This window comes from Podarcis muralis, chromosome 14 (genome assembly GCF_964188315.1).
Source record: "Podarcis muralis chromosome 14, rPodMur119.hap1.1, whole genome shotgun sequence".
NCBI lineage: Eukaryota > Metazoa > Chordata > Lepidosauria > Squamata > Lacertidae > Podarcis > Podarcis muralis.
This window is the reverse complement of record NC_135668.1, coordinates 13,082,634-13,097,935: the sequence shown is the minus strand read 5'-3', so window position 1 is coordinate 13,097,935 and position 15,302 is coordinate 13,082,634. Positions and strand designations below refer to the sequence as shown.

The window sequence follows — 15,302 nt, the reverse complement described above, 5'->3', positions numbered from 1 at the left end:
CATCAATTGATTACTCAGCACTTAATGACTCACAGGTAAATGTGTGAGCTGCCTCTGTTCAAAACTATGTTTCGGCAGATAGTTGATGCATGAAGTGTTATTCTGCATGTGTATCATGTCTCTCTCTGTATGTAGGTGCGTGTGTACACACATACACACAAAATGCATGCATATACATACATGTACATGGTCTGGATTTGAGTGGGTTGTAAACAGTGAGGCCAGAGGGAAAGGAGATGCAAGAAGAATATAGAGTCAGTGATCATTGTCATTGGCTGCTGTTCATAACACTGCCCCCACTTTTCTTCATTTCATTGTCATCTGACCTCACTGTTTACAAATCCCCTTCCCCAACCATGAGTGTGCGTGTAGATTTTGTTCCTAATGTCTTGCTACAGATTGTACTGAAAGTGTTGTGGCTGACGTTTTTCTGTCCTTTCCATTTCTTAGACATTGTGTTTCTGGAATGGGGCTAGGTAAGGGTCACGGCCAGGATCTATCCGCCAGCAGTGAAGTAGATGACAATTCACTTTCTCCAGAAGCATGCTATGACTGTAAGATCAATGGCTATCCTAAGAGGGGAAGGAAGCGACGAAGCACAAATGAAACAGATGCACTCGATGCAGAGGTAACTTACCATTCACCATTCCTGGGATGGGTAGGGTTTGTGTAACTTCAGAAGAGTCTTTCTGAGCCCAGTTCCTTCATTAACTTTTCAGCAATATCACATGAGGTGACTTTACCACTTTAGGTTCATCTGGTTAAAGTATTGAATTTGCTTTCACAATGCTCATATTCACACATAATGCTTGGCGTAGTAAGCCATACGGATGCGTGCTAGAGCTCACAAGCTGAGCACTCTACCTTCATTCCTCCCTTTGGATGAGCAGGTAAACAAATCATGAAGGAGATAGTTCATTAGCATGATACATTCCTCCCTGGATCATCACAACTGCTAAGCTTAAACAATGGTTTAAGGCAGGCTAGCAACAGTGGTTTCTTAGTGCAAAATAAATAATGAGCCTCATATATGAGTCATACCACTGGTCCATCTTGCCACTTAGATATGTAGTGTAGATAACACAGGGTTGTTGTGCATCTAACCTGAGATTCATGTTTATACAGGTGCAGCCTCATTGGCTAGCTGTTGTGTGGCCATTCATTAGCCGAAGCCTAGTTCCTCAGATGCACTGATTTTGCTGTGGTCTATAAAGGCTCATGTCACATTAAGCCAATATGACTTCCAAACACTTGGAAGGGGTATGTTTATGTGAAAATGAAGCTCAGATGCTGTGGCAGCTGCATCTATCAGTGGGGTTCTTCTGATGTCGTTGCCAGTTTTGAGAGGGGTCAGCTTTCGTAGGCTTTCACTTACATGCTCATTTCCTGTGCAGTGTCAGCACTAAAAGTGCCACCCAGCTTTGGAGCAAGAAAGCTTCATTGTATGAGATACTAGCATGTAGCTCATGCAGTCAAGCAACCTGTTTGGTCTGTTAAATAGTTTTTGTCGTGGGCATGTGCAATTAGGGTGCGTCTTCTGTCCCCCAAAGGCATTTCCTTCCTCAAATAAGATGCATTTTGGCTGGAAGCCAAGTACCAAAGTCAGCTCAGCATGGCCTGGAAGCTCAGACCAGCAGGAACTCACCATGAGATAATTGGAAAGAGCAGCAGAGTTTAGGTGACGAATAATTAGAATCAGAAAATAAATACTGTAGAGAAAAATCTGCTACAGCACTCAAACAGTTCCCTTTCCTCCCCAGTATCTTATTTTGCCAAATGATAGTAATAAAAATCATTTGATAGTTTTGGAGAATAAAGCAGTTTTTGGGAGATTTTCCTGCGGAAGCTCTTCTGACTTTCCAGTTCTTTAAACAATATAATCAGATTCAAACTTTACAGGCGCCTCAAACTGATCCTTATCACAGCTTCTGAGAACCAAGCATAGTAATCAGCCTGTTGGATGATGGTATTTCTCCAGTTGTTCTAACAACCATTAGCCAAAGGCCTGGATTTCCTTTAATTGTATTTCAAGAACTGTATATGTACTTTAGGACTCATCTTTTGCTCTGATCTAAATTACCTCATCCTTGTTCCGACGAACAGGGATCAAAGAAGCAAAAAGTGCTAACTGGTACAGAAAGGTGACAAATGCAACAACTATTGCAGAATACCATGGCAGCTTAAAAGTATAATTGCTTATGGGCTCCTCTGGCAGTTCTGGAAATCTGGAGCCTTCATGTTTGTGTTGTCAGTTCACAAAGAGGATGTGAGTGAGCTGGAGGCGCATGGTGAAATGTTGGGTGGTCAGCCATGCAGTCTGGACTTCCAGCCAGTTAATACTTTTGGGGTTTTTGCTAAAGATCATTATGCCTGGGTCACATGTCCCTTGCAGTGGGCTCATGAGCCCTGCAGACTTGCATCTGTGGTGACAACTGGGTGTGATGCTTGGGCCATGTGGCTATTGGGGAGGTCAGCATGCAGAGTCCTGGGATTCATGTCATCAGTTTGATGTCTTACTTTTTGGAAGACATTAGTAGCTTGGCAGCTGCTTTTATCTTTATGATGCAATCTGGGGTGAGAGAGAGGCCAGGCATTGATATGTATCCATGAGTGTAACAAGATAAATCAGTTGTGGCATTGGAACAAGGTGGCTCTTGTGATTATGAAGCCATTAGTCTCTAGGGCCATCATGGTGTTGGAGAGGTGCTGGTGTGCCTCTTCCAGGGTTGGTGACCAAATGGGGTTGGTTCATCAAGGTACAAGTGGAATGGTTACCCTGGAGGCAGAGGTGAGTCACCACAGCAAGCATGATATTGGCGAATACTCTGTGAGAAGAGACTAGGCTGAACTGGAGAATCTTGTACTCAAAGTGGTGAGGTCCTATTGGAAAGCTGAGGTATTTATGGTGGGCAGGCTGGATGAAAACATGGAGATAGGCATCCCAGAGGTCAACTGATGTGAGAAAGTTGTCATGGTGGATTCCCTGATTGATCCTGATATTTTTTTTTTGTAAATCACTCATCAGTTTGGGAATTTGAAGTCCAGGACGGCTGCCAAGCTTTGCAGTCCTTTTTTGGCACCACAATGAAAGATGCAGTAGATGTCGAAGAACTGGTTCAATGACCATGTTAAGAAGATGTTGCACACTCTCCCATACGATTTGGTTCTTGGTTTGGCCCCTGGGGGCTGGTGCTGGAATGAAGTGGGATTGTGGCAGGGCAAGGAACTCTATCCAGTATCCCTGAGAAGTGGTGTTGGGGTCCAGCAATCTGTCATTGGCTCTTTCCAGGAGGCAAAGGAGGACTTTAATCTGCCCCCCCACTTGTCTGGTGGTAGCCACGTAGTCATTGGTTCTGTTGATGGGTGTTATGGTGGGGTGGGGTGGAGGATCCAAAATTACTGCCTTGCAAGGACTTAGCGGCATGGCAAGGTTTGTTCCAGGAATACTTTGGTCAGTAGTTGCGTTATCTGTCCTTGGAGCTATAGTTCCAAAAGAATCGGTGGATTGGTAGTGGGAGTAGCATCTTGAGCAGTGTTTATTCTTTTCTTGTTTGACCAGGACCTTCCATTTATGCTTTGACTCAACAAGGATATCCTTAAGGGTGTCCTCACCAAAGAGCTTACAGTCTCTGAAGCCTGCTGTGGCTTGGTTGATTTTAGATGCTGTGTCTGCTTTCCAGTGTTTCAGCCATAACATTCTGCAGGCAACCACTTCTGCTGGCATGGTGTGTGCTGTGAACTGGGTTGCGGGCAAGGTAACATCTGCAACAAAGGCTGCTGATCTGGAGAGCTTAAGGAGTATCTTGCGGATTCCATCAGCGTCCTGCTGTGGATTGTTCAAGAGGTCATCAACCACTCTGGCGGGAGTAGACTTAGACATAGGAGAAAGGGTGGGAGAAAGGAGAAGGAAGCTATTGCTTCAGGGGGAGAGGGGCTTCAGGAACAAAGGAGAAGGCAATAGAGAGGATTAAGCTGAAACAAAAGTAAATAATGGCCTGTAGAAGAAGAAAGCAGGAGCTCGCAAGAGCGCTATGCCCGCTTTGTTCAGGAAGAAGCAAAAAACTGACTGCGAGCAAGGTTCATGTGTGTAGTGGGTAGCTCCATACCTCAGAGGACTAAGCTGGCCGAGGGACCCCAGGGACAGCCTGATTTTATGTTTCAGTTTATAACTTCATTCTAACAAGACTCCCACCCCAAGTCTCAGACAAGCTCTGCATGGGCCTGCAAGGAGCCACCTACTTCCTGAACAGTTTGGTATCCGGCAGGTGGAGCCAAAGCCCAACTCGGTACCCTAGGAAATATTCTGAGTAGCGAAATATTGTAGGCATCCCACATACTATCTGAATAGCTGGGATGGTTATTATGCATGTATGGAAAAGCTAGAAGAAATATATTAAAGCACTCTGTTCTTTCACAGGATCAGCCTGAGATGGAGACAGCAGTTAACCTTGCCAGCTGGGATATTGAAAAGCCAGCCACCCTTTCTTTCAACATCTCCGATCTTAATAACAAAGATCGCATCTTGAAACTGATCCCTGCTCTCACAACACTGACAAATCACAACCGATATTTAATAGACCATGGGAATGAAGGTGGTTTCTTTAGGATAAATCAGAAAGAAGGAGTAAGCTTCCTTCACTTAACAAAGAAGAAGCCAGTGCCTGGAACCTACTCATTACATATCAGTAGTATTCCGCTCTACAAAAAGAAGGAACTCAATCAGCTTGAAGATAAACATGACAAAGACTACCTCAGCGGTGAGCTAGGAGACAACCTGAAAATGAAAATTGAAATTTTGCTTCATTAATTCATGAGAGACCAAATAATTAAAGCCAAAGATAGCTAGGTGAGACTTGAATGTTTTATTTCCCAATAAGGTTCTCCATATCACAGGTACAATCCTCCATGAATACATTTGAACATGTGAGCACTATTCCATTTTGATGTAAGCAAGGTACAGGAAGAAAACTAGCTCACAACAACCACTTTCTCAGGCTTCTTGTAAGTATCCTTACCTTGATATGCTGAATCTTGAATACCAGGACTGCTCTTGGAAGTTGGCCACTGATGCCGAGGCAATATCCTGTCAGCAGCGATGCAAGAAAACAAGCTCAATCAATGGATTCTTAGGTTTTGTTTCTGTTTTTTAAAAAATCTTAAAATCCGCTTCTCCAGCTACATCTTACTAGGTCAGCCGTTTATGATATCAAATTGGTGCTAGAAAATGTCCAACCTAGATTTTATAAATGCACTGTAATATATACACAACTTAGAAGCCAAAGAAATTGCAATTATTCCACCTAAATACATCAATCAACCAAAGTTTAGCTCAGTAGTTTATCTCAGTTATACCTATAATACAGTACATGTAAATTAAGTGTGTGTATACTGTAACCATGCTATTTTTATCCATGAAGCATTTGTAAACTAGAATAATAACACCCTTCATGTGAGGGTTTATAATGGTGCTTATAAGATCAACTACTTAACTGTATACACAAATCTGGTGATAACATTTCTGTGACAATCAAAATGCACTGGGGTCAATGGGGACCATTAAACATTCTCAGAAGTCACATGACACAGTGCCATCCATAGTTACACCATGACATAATGTAACATGTCAAAGAGTACCTACCATCATTCATATCAACAAGGGTTCATTGTCAAATGTCACAATAAAACAGTTTTTTTTAGTTCATTCTGTGGCTTCATGTTCTTGCTAAAGTTACAGAAAACCATATGAAAAGCTAGATTCATGTGCATCCTAATATTCATTTTTATGTTTAAATTGAAGACAACTATTAATAAAAGCTACAAAATCCACATGGACAATTCAGTTTGCAGTTTGGTGGGGGAGAGTAGTGTACTGCGAATACTGCATTTACCAAAATAACCTGTACACCAATAATCTCTCTAAAAAGTACAAAATAATCATTTATCTCTAGAACTGAATCATTAGCAGTTCGGAATAAATATAACTATTAATCCCAAAAACATTTAGACAAATTCAAGGGTAGCCTTGTTGCTCCAAAGTGTATGCCAGCGTTTTCCCTCTCCAGAAAACAATTATGTTAAGAACTTATTATCATCCTCATCATAGTTTAAATAATTGAGGTTGACCTATTTCAAGTCCATTAGAGACAATCACATTATAATTTCTATTATTTCTACAAGAGTATAAAGTCAACTGATGTACCTTCTCCAACTGTAAAATGTGCTGCTAATTGTACTGTCGCGTGCTACCCCAATCTCTGAGTGGTGCAACATTCCAGGGGTTTCCAGGCTCTTACGGCAGGTTCACGTTTGCTTTGGAATGAGGTACAGCAGAGCCTCTGGTATCTAGGATATATGGTGTGTGTGTTTTTACACATATATACAACCTGAGCCTGTGATGGAGTAATTCACAGCATTAACACCCCAATAGAAATATATGTAAAGAATAAAAAAAAATGTCCAGTAGCCCCTTAAAGGTAACCCCTGACCATTAGGTCCAGTTGTGGCCGACTCTGGGGTTGCGGCGCTCATCTCGCTTTATTGGCCAAGGGAGCCGGCGTACAGCTTCCGGGTCATGTGGCCAGCATGACTAAGCCGCTTCTGGCGAACCTGAGCAGCGCACGGAAACGCCGTTTACCTTCCCGCCGGAGCGGTACCTATTTATCTACTTGCACTTTGAGGTGCTTTCGAACTGCTAGGTTGGCAGGAGCAGAGACCAACTAAGTTTGTTCTTGGTATGAGCTTTCATAACAAACTTAGTTGGTCTCTACAGTGCTACTGGACAATTTTTTTTATTCTTTACATATATTTCTACTGCATCAGACCAACATGGCTACCTACCTGAACCCCAACAGAGTCTTGCTTCTCCCATAGCCACAGCCTTGGATTCCAGCAGAAATCAGACACGGCTCTCTCCTTGTCTTTCCATCCTGCAGTTTTGCTTCCAACTTCTAGCTCATATAACAGGGGAGGGAGGCCCACCCATTTGCCCTCTGGCCCCAGAGCCACTCCATTTGTTGCTTTAACAACCCATGCTTAGCAGGTGTTACCAGGCTGGCCTGGGTATTCCAGCAATGGAATCCGTGTTGGATCCAGGAATTAGAAGAGGGACTCAGACATATAGCCTACCCCCCACCAAAAAAAAGACCCCCTCAAAACAGTATCATGCTTGCAATGTTCCAGTTACAGGTAGGTAGCAGTGTTGGTCTGCCGTAGTTCAGATAGGTATCTGAAGAAGTGTGCATGCACACGAAAGCTCATACCAATAACAAACTTAGCTGGTCTCTAAGGTGCTTCTGGAAGGATTTTTTTCATTTTGTTGCAATATTCCAGATCATCAATAACCGTTTTTTGGATGTTGCTTCTCCATCCTCCTATCTACCAGGGTTCAGTTGCAACGAGAGCAATTTACCAGTCTGTTCCTTCATCCCTGAACTAAAAATCTTCAAATACAACAGCATGCAAGGATTTGCACCAATGTCTCTGGAATGATCAAAGCTGACAAACGATTGGACAATCACCCATTGCAGTGGTAGGGAACACCTGGCCTGCAAGCCTAATTTGGTCCACCAGGCCTCCCCATTTGGCCCATGAAGTCATATCAGTCAAGCCATGCCTACATATATGATATCAGATGTGGGGCTAAAGGCCTGGCTCAGCCAAATGGAGTTTGCAGGCACTGCCATTCAGCTGATTAGTGGTGCTTTCAAAGGTCTGAGCAAAGGGCTTTGCAAGGCCTGCTTATTAAATCTTGCAAAGTGTTTGCAAGACCAAGCTATTGGCTGAAAGGAGAAGAGAGCCTTTTTTTCATTCTGCTCACCACCCACTCGAAATTGGTGACTGATACTGCCAAAATTGGCAACACTAAATATATGTTGGAACTGACTGGATGGTCCCAGTCCAGGGACTGGAACTGGGCTTACAGCGTTGGGGGCTGGACTTGGGTGCTTACACGGGAATTGGGCATACAGCACCCTTTGGGGTATTCTGTTCTTGTAACAGCTATCTGTCTGCATGAGGAGATTCTCTATAAATGGGGAGGTTTATATTTATGAGTGGGACGCGGGTGGCGCTGTGGGTAAAAACCTCAGTGCCTAGGGCTTGCCGATCGAAAGGTCGGCGGTTCGAATCCCCGCGGCGGGGTGCGCTTCCCTTGCTCGGTCCCAGTGCCTGCCAACCTAGCAGTTTGAAAGCACGTCAAAGTGCAAGTAGATAAATAGGGACCGCTTTCTAGCGGGAAGGTAAACGGCGTTTCCGTGTGTGGCTCTGGCTCGCCAGAGCAGCGATGTCACGCTGGCCACGTGACCCGGAAGTGTCTTCGGACAGCGCTGGCCCCCGGCCTCTTGAGTGAGATGGGCGCACAACCCCAGAGTCTGGCAAGACTGGCCCGTACGGGCAGGGGTACCTTTACCTTTACCTTATATTTATGAGCAGCCTTTCTTCCTAAATGCCGATTAAATTTCTGTCATAAGCTTGTTTCCCCACCCTCCAAAAGGGACACAACCAGTGACAGCGCCTGCCCACACAAACATCCCAATGGGGTGGCTGCTTGTGAGCGTCCCAATGGGGGTGCCGCCCGCAGCGATGTCACCCCCCTCAGGGTTGGCACCCGGGACGGTCCACCCCCGCCCCTCTTCCTCTGCCAGTGGACACACCTTTGTGTCTCGTGTGAACTGGGGAAGATTGAGGGGTGTCTGCACATAATGATAGTCAACTGTTAGTCATTTGGCTTGCTCTTCCCTCTGATCAGCTGCTTCGCAACTGCTTGGTCTATGGGAGGGGACAGCAAGAGAAGTCAGGATGAAGACTTTTTTTTGCCTCAAATCTATTGCTGGAAATTAAATGGGGGGTTGATTTGTACAGATGCCCAGGCTACATTTTGCATTGCAATATAAACATTAGTAGTGTATATATACCTACATATCTATCTATCCATATCTCCTCTAGTTATAAATCTTAAGATCTCCCACATCAATCACACACATCTTTTAAATGGCATTTTAATGGACCGAGTTATCATTGTCTCCCTCAGCAGATGATTCTGTATTTTCTATAAATATGCTAACATCATAAAGCGAAATATAGGTACGCCTAAGATTTGAAAGATGAGATCAACATTTAAGAATAATTTGTAATAATGAAAAATCAAGATTGTCTTCCAAACCCAAACAGCTTAACTTTGGCATTTGGCAAAGCATATAAACAGAATTATAATCAAGCTGTGACATTTACATTGATTTTGAGGTTTAGTAAGTTAATATGTCACTTCCCAGTAAAGATTGATTTATACAAACAAGTAAAAAACACAATAAAATTACCGAAATGTATATAAAACAAAATTAACAATATAATATCATTGGTACTGCCCAAATGTCCAAGAAAACAAAAATGTCTTTGCCAGTTGAAATGAAGACATGGTTGGCACCAAGCAAACCTTCCAAGGGAGAGTGCTACAGCCTAGGATGAATGTAATTGTGGGCCTTATAATGTCAATGGATTCCAGATAAGTGATTTCAGAAGTTAACAATGTGTGTGTTCAGAGTTTGGTGATGGCTTTTCACTGATGTTGGGAATTCCAGTTCTATCAACCATTCACTCACTTTAATCATTTACTGTCTCTGTAAACAAACATTTTAAAGTTTCCAAAAGTCATCATAACAGACAGTAGACAGACTTTAATGTACTGTAATGTATGCATTACTCATTTTGAGACATGGCAGCACCACTTGATCTAGTGATGTGGAATAATGTGAAATGAATAGGTAATTTCAGAGGTATTTCAGTTATTTAAACTGATTAACTCTGAGAAACAACAATTCAGATGAATAAGATACATGATGGAGATGTTTTGAAAAGCATGCATATTTCATTTCAAATGAATTGCATATTAAAACCGCTTTCAAGATGCTCCAGTTCATTCTATGCCTAGTATTTATTGCCTGATACACTGAGGCTGATTGTGGAGGGATAATCTAATATTAAAACCAACTTCAAACTAACATTGTCTTTCTGCGAACTATGCAATGTGATGGCGCCAGCGCTTATGTCTTTAAAGAAAGAGATATGCAGAAGGGAAAATATTTTGTTATCCCCAAACAAAGCATCAGATTTTACTGCTCAAACCACATCAGAACAAATCTATAAAATTGCAATGTTGTTGTATTAATTCCATTCCACAGCAATTTGTGGTGTGGAGATATTCTCTAATAATTCAGCCTGCAGGATATCATTTCCAAGAATAATATATTATTTAACGTGTTGTTCGATGTAACAAATATGATAGTATGAAGGGGATCTGTTATATCTGGGAGATATATATATAGTATATAAATATATACACACAGGAGGCATATATGTGGCTTGTATTTGTTATAATGCTAGAACTGTGAAAAACACATTTTCCATACCATGTTTACAAATTAAAATTCCCTGTATCATTGCAGTAGGTAGCGAGAAATAACTGAGCATCATTTAGCACATGTTTGTCTCACAGGTATGCACACCTTATTTTGATATGGTTCTAACTGCTTATACTGTACTGCGTTTGTCTAAGGGCATGTCTGCCTAATGATGAAACCGGCATACATATAACTTGATTTCTCTGTACTTGTTAACTGTACATTTCATGGATGTGGGAACTAACTCCATTGAAGAGCATGGCATTCGAGTTGAAGAGTTGATGTAAATTCTATTTGCATTCTTTATATCAGCCAGGGCCCAATCTCAAATGCAAGTCATCACTTGATGTAACTCTCATAAAGTGAGGAGTGTGTGAGAGCCAGCCCTCAGAAGCCCTTGTGACGCATCAGGCTGCCACTATCTGAAGCCAGAGCTGGAAGTGAGGAGGAGGAGGGATCCAGTTTAAACACTAAGGAATTGTATATGTGCAAAGGCTGCCACATTCTGCCAAGGTGGGAATGCTTTGTGCTTGCAGAATGCAGCAAGCCTTTGTGCATGAACATTTTCTTGAAACACAGCGTCGTCTGAGCACCCCTTCAGTCATCATGAGGAAGTCTAAAATGCACATGCACCTTCCATATTTTACAATGACTGGCAATTTCAGGTTCTGTTGGTCTATTATTATTGGCAAAGAAAATTGTCAGTAAACAGCTATGGCCAGCCAGCCTGAGCCATGCCCCCTGACTTCTAAATATTTGACATGGATGGCGTAGAAAATACCTACTTTGTCCACTTACAATTTTGAAATATACACTGAATGAATAGCACATACTCTGCACAAGATTATTTGTCCTTGTCTACTTGCATTTTCTTCTTCCAAGATGCCTTACTGTTATTTACAGGTAAAGGTGTTGCCCCAGTATGCATGTGGGAATTATAGACATAGTCCTTAAAAAACAAAAAACAAAACTCCTTCAGGAAGAATCCCGAATTGCACATTACAGAAATGCTGAATCAACATAAAAACTATTTCAAGCTCTCTCTCTCTTTTTGCACAATAGCACATCACTAAAAATCCTCCTGCAATATCTGCACAAAATAAGCTGACTTGGAGAGCTGTATCATCTTTTCTACCAATAGAAAATAGTACCAGCTCCATCTGGTACAGTGGTGCCTCGCAAGACGAAATTAATCCGTTCCGCGAGTCTCTTCGTCTTGCGTTTTTTTCGTCTTGCGAAGCACGGCTATTAGCGGCTTAGTGGCTATTAACGGCTTAGCGGCTTTAAGAAAAAGGAAACAAACTCGCAAGACATTTCGTCTTGCGAAGCAAGCCCATAGGGAAATTTGTCTTGCGGAACGACTCAAAAAACGGAAAACCCTTTCGTCTAGCGAGTTTTTCGTCTTGCGGGGCACCACTGTATGCAGGCAGAGACCCTACCTGCCCACAGACTGTCTCACCAGAGTGGTGCATGCTCTAGTTATCTCCCGCTTGGACGACTGCAATGCGCTCTATGTGGGGCTACCTTTGAATGTGACTCGGAAACTGCAATTAATCCAGAATGCGCCAGCTAGACTGGTGACTGGGAGTGGCTGCCAAAACCACATAACACTGGTCTTGAAAGACCTACATTGGCTCCCAGTACGTTTCTGAGCACAATTCAAAGTGTTGGTGCTTACCTTTAAAGTCCTAAACAGCCTTGGCCCAGTATACCCGAAGAAGTGTCTCCATCCCTGTTGTTCAGCCCAGACACTGAGGTCCAGCTCCAAGAGCCTTCTGGCGGTTCCCTCCCTGTGAGTAGTGAGGTTACAGGGAACCAGGCAGAGGGCCTTCTTGGTAGTGGCGCCTGCCCTGTGGAATGCCCTCCCACCAGATATCAAGGCAATAAGAAACTATCTTACTTTTAAAAGACATCTGAAGGCGGACCTGTTTAGGGAAGTTTTTAATGTCTGATGCTGTATTCTTTTAAATATTTGGTTGGAAGCCGCCCAGAGTGGCTGGGGAAATATATTATTATTATTATTATTTTATTATATAGAAGCAAAAAGCAAAGGATGGCAAAACAGACCAGCTTAGTCCTTACCTGCCAAATGCAGTAGCCAAGGCCTCAGTAAGGCAAGTTTCCTGTCTGTAATTCTATCCATACTTTGTAGCAAGGAAATGTATCATTTCTTTTTAGTGAGGTAGATCTTGAAATGTGCTACTATGGATTCTTACCGTGTCTACACAGTAGTTTTCACTTTAAACACTGAAAGTTATCTGTATGTGAATTCATCTCCAGTTATTATGTGCCCAAAACTGGTCTTACAGACAAGACCGTAGAAGCATACATTATGAATTCCTTTTCTCTTTGAAGTTAGTCTGTTTATCTGAAGCAACAAAACCAAAATATATATGTCTGCTCTAACTGTTCTCTGTAGATCTCTAGGTACAATCAAGCTATTGAATTTGTTTGCAGCTGCTTTTAGTACAAATTGTTAAATGACTCAGCCTTGTCTGCAGAAATAAAGGGGCTCATCACAGACTGCGTTGTAATTCTCGCCTCTTCCTCCTACAGTGACGTCACCAAGACGAAAAGAATCCGTTCCGCGAGTCTCTTCGTCTTGCGGTTTTTTCGTCTTGTGAAGCAAGCCCATTAGCGGATTAGCACTATTAGCGGCTTAGCGGGCTTAGCGGATCAGCTGATAAGCGGCTTAGCGGATCAGCTGATAAGCGGCTTAGCGATCAGCTGTTAAGCGGCTTAGCGATCAGCTGTTAAGCGGCTTAGCGGCTTGGGAAAAAGGGGGGGGGGAGGGAAAAAACCCTGCAGGAACTCGCAAGACATTTTCGTCTAGCGGGTTTTCCGTCTTGCGAGGCATTCGTCTTGCGGGGCACCACTATACTGCTGGGCCCAGCAACATACCTTTCTATTTCTACAAAACTAGACCCTAGTTACTCATTCCCTGTGCCCCAGGGCATGAGATACTCCCAGTAGGGTTGGTGCTGCAGGTAGCAAGTAGAGGTATGTCAGATCCACCTGTTTTCACCTTAACTAGGTAGGAATAGCTGTTCAGGTTGGAAGGGGTAGGTCATGTGGAACTGTAATGTTTTAACTTGCCTCCCAGCTTAGCTTTCATTGTTGGATGCTATGGTGGAAATTTGGCTGTGTGAATTGTAAGTTTCAAACATTTGGATGATTAAATAACAGCTCCATGTGGAATGTAGCGTAACCTATGAAACCCCCAGATCCACTTACTGTGCTTTCATTTCAGTTGTCTCTCCAATATATGTCAAGAAAGGAAAGTCATGGTAGAGATATGTTAATAAAGCTGTGTTTTATGTACATGCTTATTAGAATATGTATACCCCACTTTTCTAATGAAAAGGAAATCAGAGGCGGTAAACATTGAAAATCACACAAGAACATTACCAATATCATTAAAACCACTTAAAACCCAATGCAAAAGACAGTAAAGGAAACAGATAAAAAGCCCCATCCCCTCGCCACATGCAGTGAATATCCCAAAGTTGCTACTACTATAAAAAGGTAAAGGGACCCCGACCGTTAGGTCCAGTCGCAAACGACCCTGGGGTTGCGGCGCTCATCTCGCTTTACTGGCCGAGGGAGCCGGTGTACAGCTTCCAGGTCATGTGGCCAGCATGCCTAAGCCGCTTCTGGCGAACCAGAGCAGCGCACGGAAATGCCGTTTACCTTCCCGCCGGAGCAGTACCTATTTATCTGCTTGCACTTTGATGTGCTTTCAAACTGCTAGGTTGGCAGGAGCAGGGACCGAACAACCGGCACTCACTTCGTTGCGGGGATTCGAACCGCTGACCTTCTGATCGGCAAGTCCTAGGCTCTGTGGTTTAGACCACAGTGCCACCCACATCCCTGCTACTAGTACAGAGCTCAAATGATTCCTGAGCCACACCCTTTTGATGCATGTGCATTAAAGGGAGGGCAGTACACCTGCCAAAACTCTAACCTAGCTTCAGATGTTTTCTGAATGGGGCTCTGCACATGTGCAGAATGTATATGTGGGTTTACACAGAGGCCATGAAGAAAAGCCCCCCCTTTCCAAGCCAAATCTGACTGCGAAACTAAGTGGATGACTTACGGATCCATTCTGAAGTCCCATACATTTCCACCAGCTGGCAAAAGCAGAGCAATGAAGGGACCAGGCAGGCCTCCAGGTGGTGTGTGGATTCTAGGGACAGAAGAGGCTTTGCCTCTCCCTACCCACAGCACTCTGGGTTAAACCACAGAGCCTAGGACTTGCCGATCAGAAGGTCGGTGGTTCGAATCCTTGCAATGGGGTGAGCTCCCGTTGCCTGGTCCCAGCTCCTGCCCACCTAGCAGCAACCCCAGAGTCGGCCACAACTGGACCTAATGTTCAAGAAGGACACTGACAAACTGGAACGTGTCCAGAGGAGGGCAACCAAAATGGTCAAAGGCCTGGAAACGATGCCTTATGAGGAACGGCTAAGGGAGCTGGGCATGTTTAGCCTGGAGAAGAGGAGGTTAAGGGGTGATATGATAGCCATGTTCAAATATTTTAAAGGATGTCATATAGAGGAGGGAGAAAGGTTGTTTTCTGCTGCTCCAGAGAAGCGGACACGGAGCAATGGATCCAAACTACAAGAAAGAAGATTCCACCTAAACATTAGGAAGAACTTCCTGACAGTAAGAGCTGTTCGACAGTGGAATTTGCTGCCAAGGAGTGTGGTGGAGTCTCCTTCTTTGGAGGTCTTTAAGCAGAGGCTTGACAACCATATGTCAGGAGTGCTCTGATGGTGTTTCCTGCTTGGCAGGGGGTTGGACTCGATGGCCCTTGTGGTCTATTCCAACTCTATGATTCTAATGGTCAGGGGTCCCTTTACCTTTACCTTTATCCACCACCTGCTGCACTTCAGACAATTGGAACGCAAA

At 43.5% G+C, this 15,302-nt stretch overlaps 1 protein-coding gene across 1 annotated transcript in view; it reads left to right on the top strand.

Moving 5' to 3' along the window:
- The window catches only part of FBN1 (fibrillin 1), a 209,898-nt gene extending 204,197 nt beyond the window's left edge, over positions 1-5,701 (top strand). Inside the window, 2 exon segments of the mRNA XM_028705574.2 lie at positions 451-628; positions 4,418-5,701. Of these exon segments, the coding sequence (XP_028561407.2) occupies positions 451-628; positions 4,418-4,807 (568 nt within the window). The 3' untranslated portion in view covers positions 4,808-5,701.
- Positions 5,702-15,302: the final 9,601 nt, after the last annotated feature.